We start from the raw sequence: 18,108 nt of genomic DNA on the forward strand, positions 1-18,108 counted from the left end.
ATAAGCAAGCCAGAAATCTGAATTATTCCCTTACTCCTTGCCCAAGTATTTACAGTATATTTTGCAGTTTACTTTGAGTGACTTCAACTGTCCAGATTGCCATTTTAATGATTGTAATTGTCCAAAGTGATTTGAAACATGAGCCTGATCAAAATCTAAAATTCAATGCTATAAATACCCACAGACTGAGGCCTGGCCTTACGATTCATTGTATTTGAGTGCCACTCATCAACTGCATTTTTTTAACAAAATAGAAGATGTAGCAATGTTACAAGGTTAAAAGAAGGCTGATCTCAGCTTTCCAAACAAGCACCGCAGAGCGCCTTATCTCTCTTAATCCCAGAGTCCTGACTGAAAAGCTCTTATTCAGTACCCATAAAGAAGAAATGGATGGTATTAGTAAATGGGCATTATAATGTTTTTCTTTGTAAGCAGTAAAAAAAGAAAAACCAAACCATTCTCCCACCCATAAATAACATGTTTGGTTGTTGGGGTTCTGGGGGGTTTTTTGTTTGTGTTTTTTTAAACGAAAAGCATTTCATAAGAAACTTCAGACTCTTTTGCGTTCTAGAACATGAAAAATGTTCCATTGTGATTGCAGTTTACATAACAGTTCAACAGGAACCAGAACAAGGGCTTTCCCTTCCTCCAGAAAAAAAACAAGCCTATCCACTCTGATCCAAATCACAGTCACAAAGGAACACACAGGAGGCGCTGGACAACAAATTCCACTGCTTACCCATGAAACAGGCACTAAAACCAGGAGCTATGAGGCATCACTGACACTCAGGACTCATCCAGGACGAGGCCCTTCCACACAGGCTTAAAGGCCTCCCACACTGCCCAGCAGCAGAAACTATCAGGGACAAGGAACAAGGTGGATTTTCCATGGCAATAGAATCAACAGGCCCAAGATTTTGTGACTCGTGCTTATGTGTGCACTTACAAAAACAAAGCAGGATGTCTTTGTGCAGGTAAGTGGCATATAAATATAGCTACCAGTTGCACAAGATTTTTAAATAAAACCTGCATGTGGAATTTAAGGGAAGTACACACATGTTCCAACAGTGCATTGGCCTCTGCTGGCTTTGGCAAAGGAAAGAAATTTTAGGTGACTGCTACATCTACCTATAACAGTAGAGACCTCTGATGGCCACAGGCCTTCTCCACAGATGGACTTCATTCTACTATGCCACATAGCAGAGCACTTTAAGCTAAAGACAAACATATTCACTTACTCCATTTGATATGGTATGAACTTATTTTATGCTTTTTATGATCTGATTTTTTAAAAACTGGTGTTCTATAAACACTCTAGTTTTGTTTTCCTTTACAGGTTAATAAAAAAAAGCAACTGTAGTTAATGGAAACAATCTCACCAAAGCCAAGTCCTGGGTTCATATAATACCCATCTCCTCAATTACAACAGTCATAGGTAAAGTCAAATTACAATAAATTGAGAGTAATTAAAATAGAGATGAGAGCACTTTACGCACAGTAATTCAATCACACACATACAGATGCACAAACATGCAATCAGTCCCATAACTGCAGTGATGCATGACTTGAAGTGAACAGCCTTAACAGTATTATTCATGGCTTTGATGAGTTCATATTACATTGTTATAGTACTACAATAGCAAAGTTACTGCAAATACCTGAAGTAGCAAAGTTTGAGATGTTCCAACAGTCCTCACTCTCCCTACAATATACCTATTTGCTAGGAGATACAGGTAGGAAATAAGTAACCTAGTGATGCTCCTTAAAATCTACTGGGTGGTCTCTATGCAAGCTGTTCCACAATGAAAGAAAGATTTCACTCATTAGACTTGCTCCTCTAAGACAACAGTTGTTGCTCACAGACAAATTTTTTAAATTTAAAAAAAAAAAAAAAAGCCTAAGAGAAAGACATAACTCCAGAGGCAAAAGGCAAAATCCCCAAAACAACAAAGTAACATACTAATCTGATTAGCCCAAATTACATCCAACAGTTTGTACGTGGCTTAAGCACAACTGTGTATTTTGGCAAAGAACAAGTGACTAGTAAAGCATAAAAAGTTCTGCCTGGAGAAGTACCTGAACTGAATTAACCTCAGACTAGCATCTTCCTCAATGCAGGCTTAGCATAGGTGTTCAGCAAGATGAAGGCGAACATACATTCCTAAATCTCTGAATAAAAACACAACAGAATAAAGTGCATCTGAAAAAAATGCAGAGATGTCATACACTATTTCTGTTTGCATGTGGTTCCACCAAATTAGCAGACAAAGCATTAAAGTTTTACAGCCTTACCTGCAGTGTACTAGAATGTTGTGGAAGGTTTGCATTTTTTTAAATGAGAACGGGAGTGTAGGGAGGAAGGAGATTCTAGAAGTTTTAGAAGATAAACTTCAAAGGAAAGAAATTAGAAGATTTTGGGGTGGGAGGAGAAGGAAATGGGAAATTTTCAGTGGAAATGCACAGTACTAGCGAACTAAGGAGATTTAAGAATAAAATGAGAAGAAATCACATATAAAATGGTGTCTAAACTTTGAAATGCTACAACATTGGATATAACCTTTCAGAATTTTTAACTAAGTTTCAGTAGCTGGCATTAAATAAATTTCCCAGCATGTCTAAAACTTCCAGTGGAATATGAGAAGAATTAGTAAGGATGAACAGGATTTTACAGAGCTGGAGCAGTATTTTTCAAAAGGCATCTAGAAAATGTAGGGATTCTCTTCCACTAAACTTTCAAAACAGTTTCAGCACTTCTGAATGTTCTACCATTTCCTCTGTCTATGTATTTACAATGATGTTAGTTATAAATGGTACCTCTACAAAGAGCTCTTGCCATATCTAGGCTCATACCTGTAGCAATTCTTTACATGTAAAAATCCCAGATGATCAAAGCAGAAGAATTCAATAAATAGGTCATTGATTTCCAAAATTTTTGGCAAGGTTAGTATCACAATTCAGCAATACTGATGTCATCAGTATATTGCAGCAACTAGTTCTACAAGTCAAGAGTTTGCAGAGGATAAAAATACTAGGTCTAACACGTGTGATGCATTCTCTAGTAATGGCGCAAAGAGCACAAAATACAGTCTGTTTCCAGACACTGATTTAGTGCTGTGAAGGACAGATGATGCCATGAGAATTAGAACCTATATTTTGGTAGGAAGGCATGAGAGAGCAGAGAGCTGAAAACCTATCCATATCTAATCTCCGTTCTCCTTCCAGTTGTCTCCTATCCAGAATTTGTCACTCAATTCAAACCAATGGGGCAGCAAACAGTTCTTTCTACCATCCAAACCTTCTGGCAATTAACCTGGGGAAAATAACATCAGTTATTACATAAAAGAAAATCAACATGTCTCAGTCACTCCAGATAAAAGAAGCAAGTACAAGACAATTTAAGAACTTGCAAATGAATACACATCAGAAATGAACATTGTGAACAGGTAATCTGTTTTCCCTTATATTAACTATCTTGTTTATGGTACAAGGTTTCTGTACTGCATGACCAACTTATTTATGGAACTCCATTATTTAACAATTCCTGAAAATATGAAATAATTTATATGTATCCAAAAAAGAAGAAATCATTCAATGTGATTCCAGCACAAGATGACCCCAACACAAAGAATAATCTATGTTTTAACACCTCCTTCTGTCTCACCCCTCAATCCATCAGCAGAAGAGTGCCTGAAGCTGGAACAATGACTGCAGTTTTAGTTTGGATGCCAATTTCAACGCTGATCTGTGACGATCAGTGTAAGTCATCACACAGATACTAAAAGAACCATGACCTCTGGTTAACAGACAGAATGCACACAGCAGGACAGGGTGAATTATGTTAATTACCTCTGGTGCTCAGCATCCTTCTCTGTCAAAATGTCATCAATTAACGTAAATTAAATCCTAAGCTATTTTTACCTTGAAGTTTGCCGCTTCTGTTTCAAACAAGAAAAAGGGGTTTTATACTAAAAAACCAAAGCTTTCTTCTCCCTTCAAATGTAACAAAAGGTACTAACACCCCGTCACATCTTGGCCTGTTTCCATCCTCAGACTGTAATGGCAAGTGTAAATTATTGTTTCAGATTATCTGAGGTCCCCGAAAAAAAAAGAAAAAAGCAGCACTGGGTATACTATGACACAATCCTGCATAAATGAATACGATGAGATTAAAAGGACAGGCAGCATAAAGAAAGTTATTTCTTCAGAATACCTTTACACAGAATGTGACACTGGATAATGAAGAACAATGGTTCAACAGCAGAGTAACTACTATAGGGCAGAGATAAGGAAGAATGTGTGATATTCAGAGAATATTACAAAAACTGGAAATGTAGTTGCATATAATTGCATGTTAGGGATGTGAAAAGTCAGATGAACTAAAAGGATAGCATGATTTTTTTAAAAAAATACAACTGATTCCAAGTCATTTTGGAGAAAGGTCTGTTTTTACTGTATGAAATTGGATAATGCTAGGGATCTGCTACAGATTCGAAAAAACAAACATCTAAAGTTATTAGGAACCTAGCTACCAAGAGGAAATACATCAGACTGGAAGATCAAGGGGAGAGTTCATAAAATTCTATGTTAGTCTAATCTCAACAAGCTTTTTCTGTATTCAGGAGAGAACAACTGAATCATCCAGAAGAACAAGTGACACTCTCCCAAGTATCTCTAAGTGAGCATATCTGTGTCCACTGAGTACAGAAAGAAAAAAAGGGACATTAAATTAAGCTTAGGAAATGCATTCAGCTGTAGATTGAAGAATAAATGCCATCAGATTTTGTCAAAAAAAAAAAAAAAATCACCTATTTAAGCATTACTTTTGTTAAGAACAGAGGTTATGATTTGTAACGAACACTGGCTTGATTTTAATTCAGAGAGAACTACATGGAAAGATTATAACTCCATAGCTTAAGTTCTCTTAAGGGTAAACTGTGGTAAGATTAACAAAACTGCTTAGTGAAATCAATTGTACTCATGAGTCTAGGGGAATGAGAGGAAAGAACTGTACCAAACTTAAATCAACAAACTTCTGCAACCAACCATAAAACAGAAATTAACAGAAAGCCTACAAGGAACACAAACAATGCAGGCAGAGATAGAGTCGAGACACAAAAGTCCATCTCACACAGCTCTTCCAAAGGATATAAAAAAAACAAAAATAGCACTTAGAAACCAAAACAGCCTAGAGAAGAAAATTACCAAACAGAAACTGAGCTGCTGTGAAATTTAGCCAACGAGTCTAACAGTCCAAGAGGTTTCTGCCAGGGACCTCTTCTAAAAGTTTGCCACAACTCTCTTTTAGTACTACACAGAAACAATAAAGCACTGGGTTCCCCTCCCCCCCGCCCCAGTGCTTCAGCAGTACCAGTCTGAAACCCAAGAAGGGGAAGGATAATTACATGGGCATTTCAGACCTTCCAGAATTACATCCATTTCAGTAAAAACAGGTGACTACATTCTTAAAGTAAGAAGGTGGCCTACTTTTTCTGAAGCAAATTCTCAAACATCAATATATGGTCAAAATATTTGGAAATATGTTGTTATGTAAATAACAAAGTTTTTGCTTTCCATCTTCTTAAATGTTTATTTAATGTACTGAAATACTTGAAAACAAAGAGCTTTACAATAATGCTAATTGCAGTTATTTTTGTATCAAATAATGGTGTGCTCTTATAACTTTCAGTCACTCTGTTTAGCAAATAATTTTAAGCAAACAATTACAAATGAAATGCTTATGTAAAGCCTTTTCTATTACAAGAAAGGCTATGCTTTCTGACTTATATAAATTATAATCTTCACCACAACACAACTACTGCTTTATCGCAGGGCATCCACCCAGGAAGTCCTAACTCCAGTCAGTATGATCAGCTTAGAAAAGCCATGCAATAATTCACAGAGCTCAAATATATATAGTTATATGTGTGTGTGTGTGTATATACAGGAACATAAATATGGATGTACACATATGTAAACATACATCCACTTTTTCTGATTCTTTTTAGCAGTGTAGTATTTTAGATTTTTAAAAAAGCACAGCGCTCCCCTTTCTAATTCTCAAAGAATGTGTATACAACTGAAAAATTAAACATGAAAAAATCTTTTTTAAAGACCTATGCAATTCAGTAATTGCTTTCCGTTTTTATAAGTGGCATATTATTGGTATTCTTCCATATCTATGAAATTATCTGAAAATAAAATAAATCTCTTTTCAAGGTACAGATAACATTTTAGTATTCTTTTGAACTTTGTCATCTTTTATATAATCCTAAAAACTTCTATGAAAATACATTTACATGAATCTACTCTTAGTTGCTCTGACTCAGATCAATTGCATTCTTCTTTCAGTGATGCAACTGAGAGAAGGGATTCATCAAGTAGACTTTATATATTATTGCAGTAGATGAATACTACTTAAGTGTTGCATTGCTTAAGCTTTGCTGTACATTAATAGTTAAGACCAAAAAAACCCCAAGATTTGGATCACGTATAACTGAAGAAGTTTCAAATGAAATTTCTGTAGGAAACTGGAAGTTTGTCCTGCTCTGCACAAGATGCTTTAGTAGATAATCTCCAGAGTTCTCTTCTAATGTCTTTTATTCTTCGATTCTATCCTCCTATTTTGCCACTTTGTACATGCTATACTACGTGTTAATAAAGTTCATCTGACACTCTGTTTTCTAATCAACTATTAAAGATCTCTTCCAACTGTAGAAACTGCAGTAGCAGCAGGGGCTTCAGATCTGAAGCTATAATGTTAGGAAAGAAGTCAAGCTGCATATTCGCTCCCTCTGTGTTATCAATAAATTACTTCCTTAGAACTGGGCCTTTGGAAAAAAGACTTAAGGTAAGTTTCTTTTTTCCTGTTTATTTTTGCTAATGTTAAACTGAGGAAGCTTCACTGAAATCAAATAAAAGCTACAAACAAAAGCAGCAAAAAAATGTGGTCCCTTAGCTCTTGTTTTTGTTGAGGACATAAGACTATTTGCACCTACAAAAATTGCTTTCTCCAACAGCTTTATGATAACATCCTATCTTTTGCCACTTTCCATGAATCAAATTAGTTTCTGATGGCACAGATTTACATTAAAAGGCGACTTCTGTTCTAACACTGTGGTATCTCACTGTTTCCCATTATGCTTGGAAAGACTTAACATATTCTTAGATTCCAAGGGAAGGATTAAGAGACTGGAAACAAATTTCTAACCTGCACCATCTCACGTTTTTAGGGAATTCCTTGCACACTCCACATTTGGAGTGTGCTCTTCTCAACTCCGTTCAGTGGGAGAGCCATGCAACATTTCCCTGATCTCCTCTGAAAGTCTGTACATCACAACGGAACAAGAGTATTATAGTGAGGTGAACTATGACTCTTCTCCCTCTTGCCAGGAGTAACTGATTTGTGCCAATTCTTCAGTTAAAAAATTACTCCCTTTTGCCTACTCAAGTCGGCTTGAACGATCTTTAGTCCTGTCACAGAACTTCCTTAGCAGTCTCCGAAGTCTTTATCTAAGACACTTCAGTCCAATTTCTGTAAGGAGCTGAACTGTGGGGCACCTCTGTATACATTATAGCTTATTTTTCTGTTCACAGTACTAAAAATGGCATCTTCTCCAGATTCTACTGCAGATCAATCTGCTGATGTCCACGTTTACCACCATCAATTTAGCAGTGGAAACTGCACAGGGGAGTTACACAAACCCTTACCTGAGGCAAATAGGTTAAGTCATTCCACTCACTATCACTCCATTAGGTAAATGGCAAGTAACAGAATTTCCGGTAGAGAAACAACAAACTGGACATCAGAAAAAAACCATCTCAACATCTAATGACTTATTACCCATTATTTGGAATGCATTTACCTTTAAAAAAAAATTAATTCAATTTAAAGTGTTGATGAGATTACAAGAGGCAAAATGCACTTTAGACAAATTGTATTGTAAGGAGGTATTTGAAAGGGCAGAGAGCAGAGACATCATTACACTGAGAACACAATATGAAAGGGTCTATGTTATTTGCATTCAGTACATGAAGAAGAGGAGGATTTATTCATACATGAGGAGGGATGAGAAAGAGATGAACAAGGAAATGTTTTTATGAAAACACAAAACTTCAATTTTGGCAAAAGAGAAGCTAATATTATAAGGATTTAAGCATACTGATATTATAAATGACAGACCAAAACTCAGACAGTATGCAAGGCTGGACAGAAGGTTCAGTAGATGAAATAATCACCGTCTGGGCAAGGACATTGAGAAGAGCTTGAAAAGCAGCACAGGGGTCTGCCATTCAAGCTCTTCAAGGAGACAGCAGAAAGGAAAAATCACAGGTCCTGAGAATTTTGTATATATAAACGCACTTTTGATGCTTTTCTTACCTATATAGTCCTTGTAGAAGTTGAGTTAACTCTTGGACAAAAAGATCTAACTCTTCTCTTGTTTTCTAACGCATAATAATGTTAATTGCAATTGTTAAGTATCTTAATATGTCATTGCAATTACACACCATCATCAGGAGAGGAAAATGTACATACAAAGGAAGGAAATACTGACACTTCAGATTTTCCATCTATATCCAAAAGGTTTACTCATGTAATTTTGAATAAAGGGTATTAAAATAACACAGAAGAATCAACATTAGAAAATGAACATCACAAACTATGTTTTTAGCCTAACTATCAGGAAACAGAGACTGAAGAGTCAGTTTACGAGAGCAGAGTTGAGGATAAAACTTAAGATTTACCAACATAAACAAAATTACAAGCATATCAAAACTAGTTTCCTGGAAATTCATGCATCAAATGCAATAGCACACTTCAGTTTACTTGTACGAATCTAAAAACTTCACATCATCATGATAAATGGATGACAATATTTTTTAAACTTAATGTTAGTGGGTTGTAAAGATTAATACCCACATTCTTCCTTGCATAAATTAACTATCCAAAACTGATAGGCTGAGACTGATTCTCTGTTCTTAGGAGGTATAACAAATCTATGAACAATGGTATCATCATTTATAATGTTTCATAACTGCAAAGATTTTTTTATACAATTCATTAACTCTTGCTTTCCTTTATAAGAAACAGACCTTCATTTAAACTGGCTATTTGCAATCAGACCTCTTTTTCACTTGTAAAGCCCTAATTTCATCTCTTTTTTGTCTTGTGCTAGTTCTCCTTTGAACACAGTATCACATACAAATAAATAGCAAGAATAAAACACAACTGAAACAAAAAAAAAAATCCAATTTCATGAGGATAGGTGAATCTGAAAAGGAGAGACCAATACACTTAGAAAAATAAGAACAGCATTATTAGCACATACAATAAATGTCATTTATTAGCACTTTAAAAAAAAACCAAAACCAAAAAAACAACCAACCAAAAAACAACAACAAAAAACCCCCCAACCTTTCAAATGCTTGAATCTGCCAAAAATTCAAATTTTTGAATCTGACACCTTTTTGATCTGCCACAGAATTCTCCTTCTCCCAGTGCTACATCAAAGAAGTACATGTATCACAACAGGAGAGACACAATTTTCCTGTATGCATACGTTTTGTTTCAGCAACCTCACAAGTGGCTTGCGAAGAGTCACAAGGAGATCTCTTCATGGGGAGCTCAGTTGCTTCCCATCCTCTCAGCTATAGCTCCCTTATTCTGTTTTTTTAAGGACAGAAACATATCCTGGATTCAAGAAACATAGGGACTAATCCACTTGCTACTGAGCTCCACGCAAAATTTTTGCGGTGACATTAATGGGAGTTACATTGTACCTTAAAACTGTCCATAGCAGAAACGCAGCTACAAGTATTGAATTTACTCTCCAAATCATCAGTGACCCAGAATAACTCACATTAATAATATCATTTTATAGAATGACTTGCCATCCAAGACTCAGGTGACACTGTGTGAAAAGGAGATACATAATGTAAACCTCCAAAATACATTCTCTACAGTCTTAACACGTTTGGGAAGCACATTTTGTATCTGGTAGAAAAATCTGACCTATCAATCAATCGGAGATGCAATTTAAAATAATTTTTTAAGTAGGTAATTCTGTTGTATGATTTAGAATTCTGAATCACCAGAATTACTAGGGAAGGAGTGTTTACCGTATTTACAATTAAGTGTACTATATTTTTGAATATGATTTTAACACTACAGGACTAATCACTCCCCTCAGCAACCTGGAAGATGCAGTCGGGGCTGCAAACTCAGCCATTCAACTCAAATGTGATATGACCTGAGACAGCACATTATCAATTTTGAATGAAGTATGTCATTTAAGAAACATTTTTCCCCCAATATGCCCATGTTGGCATGTGGTGTAGAATACCATTTTCTGTAGAAAAAACAGATCCATTATAAAACTATTCTCTTATTCCTTTCATCTCAAACACGATGCAAAACACTCAACACACATTATGTTCCTAATTACCAAGTAATTTCCAAGAAAGTTAGATACCATCTTCTATTACATATTTAACTTTTCTATTTAGATAGAGCAATATATGAATGTTTTACTCCCTCAGAACACAGTAATGGTGCTAATACACTGAGGAGTAGACCGAGAGTGGCTTGCACTGTTCCTTATAATTAGTCTTAATAATTACTTCTTCGTACATGAGCTAATAAATAAATAAATAAATAAAACTTCCCAAAGCAAGTAGGTGACACTGCCATAGGGAAACATCTACTCAGCAGGCCACTTAAGAACAAGCATAACACTTGAAGTTAAACAAATTAAATTAACATGTGCCAAAAGGTTCTACCAAAGCTTACAGAAGATGCTCTACACATGGTTTAGAGCAAATATATGAATGTGTACTTTTTTGGACCTCATGATATGTAGGCCTACACGTTCACTGCTACTTAAGTTACAGTTTCTGCTTTTACTTACTGTGAAATATTGTCAATCATTCAACTGTGCTCAACCAAAGCATATAAAGTACACCACAAAGCCAGGAGTCTACTCTGAAAAGAGTAGCTGCCCAATGACAGATTTTTTTTCCTCAATTACTATTGGAATGTCTAACTTTATTCTTCAAGTGAAGGAAATTTTGAAAAAATATCTGAAATGTGCCATTTAAATGAATCACAGTTGTACAGTTAAAAAGAAACATTTAGCTCAATGAATTTGAAAGAAGAATTTTAAAACTCAGGAGATTTCATAGTAGGTTAAAGAGATTCATGTATTTCATTCATTAGCAATCGACTTGTTTCCTGTCTTTATTAACAGTTCTAGCAATACCTGCAGAAATTTCAGTCCAGCAGGAAAGATTTGCAACTTCCCAGACCCTATAAGCAACAGGAAGGTTCATAATCAGCTTCCATTAAAGGCTAACTTACACGGGGCGGGGGGGGGGGGGGGGGGGGGGAATAATCCTCTGGTTATGTTTTTCTATACTAAGATGCTGAGATACACGTAAGAGAGTAGCTCAATGAATAACCAATTCGCACTATTTGCAGTAATTTCTCCTACATTCAGACCTAAATCACTTGCTAGGTATACGAACTGACCACTGTAAAGCAAGGAGAACTTTCATGCTCTGAGGAAAAGTCTGTATCCAGCACTGGCAGACCCAGAAAGGGCCTGAACAGCCATCTCTGCTTACAGTTTTTGCACTGTCCTATCCACACCCCGATTACAAGAAAAAACACCACTCAGTTATGGGCACTCCAGTCCAGCAGTTTCCAATTACCACAGTAAAGGTGATATTTTTGAAGACATACAAGTAAGCTTTAGAGCAATGAATATCCAAGCTAAGTCCCCCTTTAGACAGGAGTCCACTCTCATGTTTAATGAGCAAAGAATAATTTGGGAAAATGAACTTAGTTCTGCCTTCACTTAAATGGTTTCAAACTACTGACATCTGCATAACTATTCATGTTCTATATTGTTGCATAAACCAAATAATCCTAACAAATGGAATTAAGCCCAATGGACATGCCCAGAGAAAAATGGGCAAGCGCAGGGCCCACTGGCCATAAGGAAACACAAAAGTTAAACCACATTTAATGAAGATGAGACAAATTTTTCCTTCCTGTCCAGGTTACACTAACAGAAGTCAAAAATGTAGAACTGGGGTCTTTAAACTGCAAGAAGTAAAACAACTGTTTTCTATCTTCTGTTTAAGTGTTGAAGACGCTCACTGCTTCAGTAAATACAGTTTACTGCTATCAAAGGTCTCTTCAGTGAGGAGATTTATAAGTACATTTTTCTTGATAAATTTTTGTAACTGAAAATTCTGGAAATGCTACAGTGCATTCCACAGTAATAGGAACACAGGACATCATGAGAATCTCCTGTTTTATGTATATGCACACTGATATGCACTTCCTTTTCTAGAAGGAGACTTCTCTCAGCTGCAGAGGATTTTGAAACTTAGAGCTAAATGAACCTGTGAGGACATATAAATGTACCCACTGTAACATATCCGTTCTGCTTCATGCACCTAGTTTGCTCAAATAACTTCTACCCAGCTCTACGCTGTGCAGAGTAGAAATATCTACTGTGTGAGGACATTTTAAACAGAAGCAACAGCTTCACAAAACCTTACACAATCTCATCTTCCATTGGTTTCCTATTGAAATGTTATGAAAAGTTTCCAAAGCATATAAAAGAATAATCAGATTCTGAAAATTATCATACCTGATACAGCAAGAAAATCATCAATACTTGTTATATCATCCACAGCTTCAGTAAGAATATGGATGTGATTCTCCCACGTACTCCTATACATCTCCATGTTGTTTTTCACAACTTGACTTTTTGGTCTGGCAGCAAGAGCTAAAGCAGCATTAATAACCTGTACCGGAAATAAACACAAAACCCAACATCTAAATAATTACGTCTTCAGAAATAAAATTTTATGTTTTACTTAAAATTGCAGAGCAGCATTTCTGTTCTCTAACCAAAAGCGTTGCTCAGCTTTTGTTTCTGTTCTCAGCAGGAATATCAGTCAGATATTGCTTAGGCCAACTTCTGTTATAGCTTCATAAATTAAGAAGCCAATGGAATAGAATAGCAAAAATCTCAGCATTTTATTTTTAGTTGGAGAATTCATACTATTCTAGTTTGCAAGACATTAATACAAGGAGGTTTTTACTTAGACACACTTAAAGCGCACACTTATCAGTACAGCATACATCGCTTCAGTAACAACTGTTATCACAGAGCTTATTATGGAGTATCTTCACTGAAAGAGATATTATCAGCCTCTGTCATATACCTAACAGTCTACAACATGAGCTACCAATAAAGCATTGAGAGCCCTGGCTATACAACTATACCAGTGTCTGCTGCCCAAAGGGTCCAGGAGATTGGCTACAAAGATGGAGGAAAGCATGGCCAAGTACTAGCACCCAATTAAATACCCTCTGAACTTGTTAAACCAAAACAGGATCTGTACATCTGACCACATTTGGATATTCCACAGTTGCATATGAGAAATAATCTCCGGTTTCTTTATTTCAACATCAATACCAAAGATACAAGAACTTTCCACATACAGTGTAATACATAAAAGCTCATTTCTGTTTGGCTCTACAGCAGCTCCCCCAACACTCCCCTAAAGGTAAGAAATTTGCAGGAGTTGAGACTTCACTGTTTTCATTCCTATCACGCTTGATCCAATTTCACAGGATCAGTTTTCTGAGCCAGGGGCTCAAAATTTCACCTCAATAATTCTTAGGTCACATTGGTCCTGTTTCCATTCACCACACTAACTAAACAGTTCAGGTTTTGAAATGTGTCCATCAAGACTGAAATACTACACAAGTAATTTCTAACTTTTCTGTTCAAGCCTCCAGTAAGATATTATCTGAAAGTCAAACCCTATTTCTGGTTCAATACAATAAAGTCTTTTTCTTCCTGTATTTTCTTCTTTGTTTTGGTAGATTTACCGGGGGATTGGCTCTGCCAAAACCAACAATGAGACTATGTAAAAAGCTGTTTCAGCATTAGAAGAATCATAAAATTTTTATCTTGCCAAATGCAGTGCAGAGGTAAACTGCTTGGGAAGATCACCAAAACTGTTACAGAATGTAGTCAACTTTATTAAATGGGTGAATTTAGAAATCCAGACGACTCCAGATATCTTTGGAAATAAAGTCCTGAAACCTTCACTAAACGCAAAAAACTACAGTGCAGGCAGGCAGGCAAGCATCCTGATCTAACAGCACAAAGATTGCACTGACACACAGACTTATGGACTCTAAGGCTACACAAGATCTGCAAATCATCTAGTCTGACCACCTAAATAACACAAACCATAGAATTTACCTAAGGCTTCCCTCAGGAAGTTTACAGCTAGAGGTTAAATCAGTTACATTCTACACAAAGGCAGTTAATCCTGAATTAAATATTTCAGGTGACAATGTTCCTTATGGTTCCCAACGTAAATTGTTCTACTGCTCAATATTCTATTAAGAAAAGACTTAATTCCACTTTGAATAAACGCAGCTTCCACAAGTGTGACGATACCTACATTCCATAAAACAATTCAGATTGGTATTAATGAAATTAAAATCCTGTCATAGCTAAGTTGCAGAGCAGGATATAGACCACATGTCTTTGTTCTGCCTGGGAACCATGTCAAGGTGACATACCTAAGGGTTAAGCAAGGTTGCTAAAGCTTGGCTAAGCACAGGCATACTATTAGCTTTGTTCTATCTGGAACTGTCCTGATAGCCAAGATTCACGAAATTAGGAGCAGCAACCATCAAAACCTCCTTTGTGTAGACTTATAAGTAGTTCCAAATCTGTAGTCATTAGAGTCAATGTTGGACATTTCCACTATGACTGAAAAAGGGGGCATTCACCGTTCTGGTGTTTGTACTGGATGCCTATCCACCTCAGATCCAATAGGAACAAAAACAGCAAGCAAGAAGCAACTGCCACTTTTGCTCATCCAAACAGTGCAATACAATGCTGTTCGTTAAGATCAGTCTCATGTTCTTTTTTTGAATCATATTATCTTTTTTTTTTTTTACTTCATTTTAGAAAAATCATAATTGGCAAGAAGCTTTATCTGGTTTTTATTAAGAAATGATATATGTATTTAAAATCCTTTGAAATACTTGAACATCACTAATATTTTTATGTTCAGAACAAAATATAACTAGAAATTCCAAAAAAAATATGAAGCCACCAGTGGCAGTCATATACAAAAAAAACCCAAAATCCACAACGTGTGTGATTTAGACTGGGGTATTCTCAATACGGTCTAAGAAACTTGAAGAGATACATTAGCACACAAGTAAAATAGAGTTTTTAAACCCTCTTTTCCTGTAAAAAGAAGAAAAATAAAAAAAGAAAAAAACCACATACTTCACACCAGGGCTCTCACATTCTTACCAACAAGAGACGAAGCTGAGAAAGTTCTAGCTAATTTCTTAGGCTTCATGGAGCTTAGCTTTTCTATCTCACTCCAACTATCATTTATGGCGTAAATTTATCATTATCTGAATTGACCTCAAGAAACAATGAGAGCAAAACTAATCTGAAGTGACTGTTTCATCACTGCTTCCTGACCTAAAACAGGGTTATAATTTGTTGCTGGCCAATTAAATATAGCCTTACTCTATCTTATTACAGCATATTTAGGCTGTTCTAATTCCATCGTTACCTATCATTACCTTTTCCCCAAGTGTTGTATTTCTGCACTACAAATCTCACAGTTCAGGTAAACAATACCAAAAAGTTGTTATTCCTCCTGCTCTACTGATGGGCATATCCCTAGGAGCTAAACTAATAGTTTTCAAATATCTCCTTGCACTTCTGAACAAAAGTTAGCTGAGGACAGCATTTATTATTATTACTTGTACTGCAGTAACATACATGTCGTCATCAAGTACAGGACAAACCATACTCTACACACCCATTAAATGAAAGCCAGTCTCAAAAAGTTAACAGAATAACAACAGAGGATTACACAAGTTGAGGGAAGCTTGAGGACAGAGCGAAATGATGACAATAATAAGATAATCCTACATAACTTCTACTAACTAGCTTCTGAACAGCTAATGATTACATAAAAATACAGATACGCTAAAATGAAATTTAAGGCATACACAGTAGATGTAGCTTTCAGGGAGCTACTCCTGTGCAGAATGGGTTAAAATGAAACAAACAAACAAAAAACCCCATACAAAACCACATCTGGACAGCATTCATGGGGTAGCCTTAGACTATGGGACAGTTACTCCTTTATTTTAGAAATAACAAATTGGAGGCCAACAGACATCTATCTTGTCACACAAGGGAGGGAAGCAATGTTCAGTGAGATGGTGCCTTAAGGTAAGGATGAGTCACCCAGCTTAAGGTCAGGCAAAAGGAGAGAATGCAAGAGCAAAAAGTGCATAGCAGGGTTGGAGTAACATTACAAGAGAATACTTTTATCAGTGTTTTAATTAAATAAAACAAGGAAAGAAGCAAGGACAAAGGTCTGATATGGCAGTGACTATATCAGAAGAAAACTAGAAATTTTTTGGAAATAAAATATAAGGATATTGTGAATACTGAAAACTGTTAGACTCTCTAACCGAATCAAGAAAAAGTCTTAATTAATTGCTTGGGGTTCGTTTCGCAATTCTCTTTTTTGCAGTTGAATAGGAGCTGGCCGCCTATCTTTACATTCATCTGCACCTCCAGAAGATGAATTTCCAACAAAATTAAGTGGGCAGATCCATCAAATATTTCTCATATATGCTAGAGAAATTTACCTCCAAGAAAAGAAGGGTCAATTCTGCCCTAGTGTAAGCTAATACAGTGAAGTTGAAGGAGCTGAAGTTGAAAGAGCTCACCCCAGGATAACATGGTTTAGCAATCAAATGTAAATAGGAACACGTATAGCTTTGGGAATAAATATTCTCAAACTATTTTATTCATCTCAGAGATTAGTAATACCTTAAAGGTCTACATGTAATTACAGTCTAAGTGTAACTGCGTATGATTTCAGGTGATGGAGGAGAGAGTGTATTTAAGCCCCCTCTCATTTATAACTGAATTCTCAGGCATCCATTTCGTCTCACTTTTGTCAACATCTGTAACCAGCCTTTCCATCACCTACACATTGCTATGCCATTGATATTCTTATAATCCTGCCTCTACAGGAGGTTGCTACAAAGGTGAATGTGTCACAGTTCACCTGATGTACTAACAAACAAAAGCTGATAGTCATTATCATACTGCCCTTAAGAATTATCCTACCAGAATTAATTCACTGTGTTTTCTGTATGCAGTATCTTCTCCAATTACACACAATGACATCTCATAAGCAGCTACCAAATCAGAAACAGGAACTTCAGAAACATGTTTCTGAAATGACAGTCTTTTCTATTTAGAACTCAATTCACACTTTTCAAAACAAGATCTTAAGACTGGAGTCCTCATAAAAAGAGGCTTCTGACACTGAATTTACGTTTCTAGTTGTTTCGCATTCTGTCCCTCGTTTTCTTTTTTCCACTGGCCATGCTATGCCACCTTTACCCACACTGAGCAGTAAACAAAGCTACAGTGTTTACAGTGACGAATACTTAGAACAGATTAGCACGAAAAGCACAAACTCTAACCAAAGCATGGGCAACTTTGCTCTTCAGACTTTACTGTTGAGTGATTGACTACTTCATCCTACCTTTTAGAATGATGACATGCTTGATTTGCTGTGCATGGATCGGGTGTTCATCTCTAAGGGAAAGGCATGGATAACTACACAGAAAAAAAAAAATCTATCTATACAATAGTATGTATATGGAAAATAGATTGCACTCAAACCTAGTTCAGCACAGATCTCATGGACTCAGCCAAAAGGGACTTTTAGACACACATACCAAAAGTGTAGCGCTCGTTCATAGATTACAAAGATTTAGTACCAATCTCTATTGCAGAAATGTAAAAAACACGGTCACAAGGCAAAGTGCAGATGGGGACTCTGCTTGTTGCCTTCTCTAGTCTCACCAAATTGGCAAGAACAACAGTCTGTAAAGCTGGCGCTTCTGAAGAACCGCTCGTGTTCATGGAAGATGTAAAAGGCCACAAAGTTCTCTTAATTTGCTTGCAGAGCTAATGTCTCCAAAATCTGATATGTGATTGAGAACCCTGG

General features: G+C 36.3%; 1 protein-coding gene across 3 annotated transcripts in view; it reads right to left on the reverse strand.

Annotated features, from left to right (window-relative positions):
* The window catches only part of CTNNA3 (catenin alpha 3), a 546,120-nt gene that overhangs the window by 157,669 nt on the left and 370,343 nt on the right, over window positions 1-18,108 (reverse strand). For all 3 annotated transcript variants that reach the window (XM_050898633.1, XM_050898634.1, XM_050898635.1), the window contains one exon: window positions 12,657-12,813. In XM_050898633.1, the coding sequence (XP_050754590.1) occupies window positions 12,657-12,813 (157 nt within the window). The remainder of the gene's footprint in view (window positions 1-12,656; window positions 12,814-18,108) is intronic.

The sequence above is a fragment of the Gymnogyps californianus genome, chromosome 6, assembly GCF_018139145.2.
Source record: "Gymnogyps californianus isolate 813 chromosome 6, ASM1813914v2, whole genome shotgun sequence".
Lineage (NCBI taxonomy): Eukaryota > Metazoa > Chordata > Aves > Accipitriformes > Cathartidae > Gymnogyps > Gymnogyps californianus.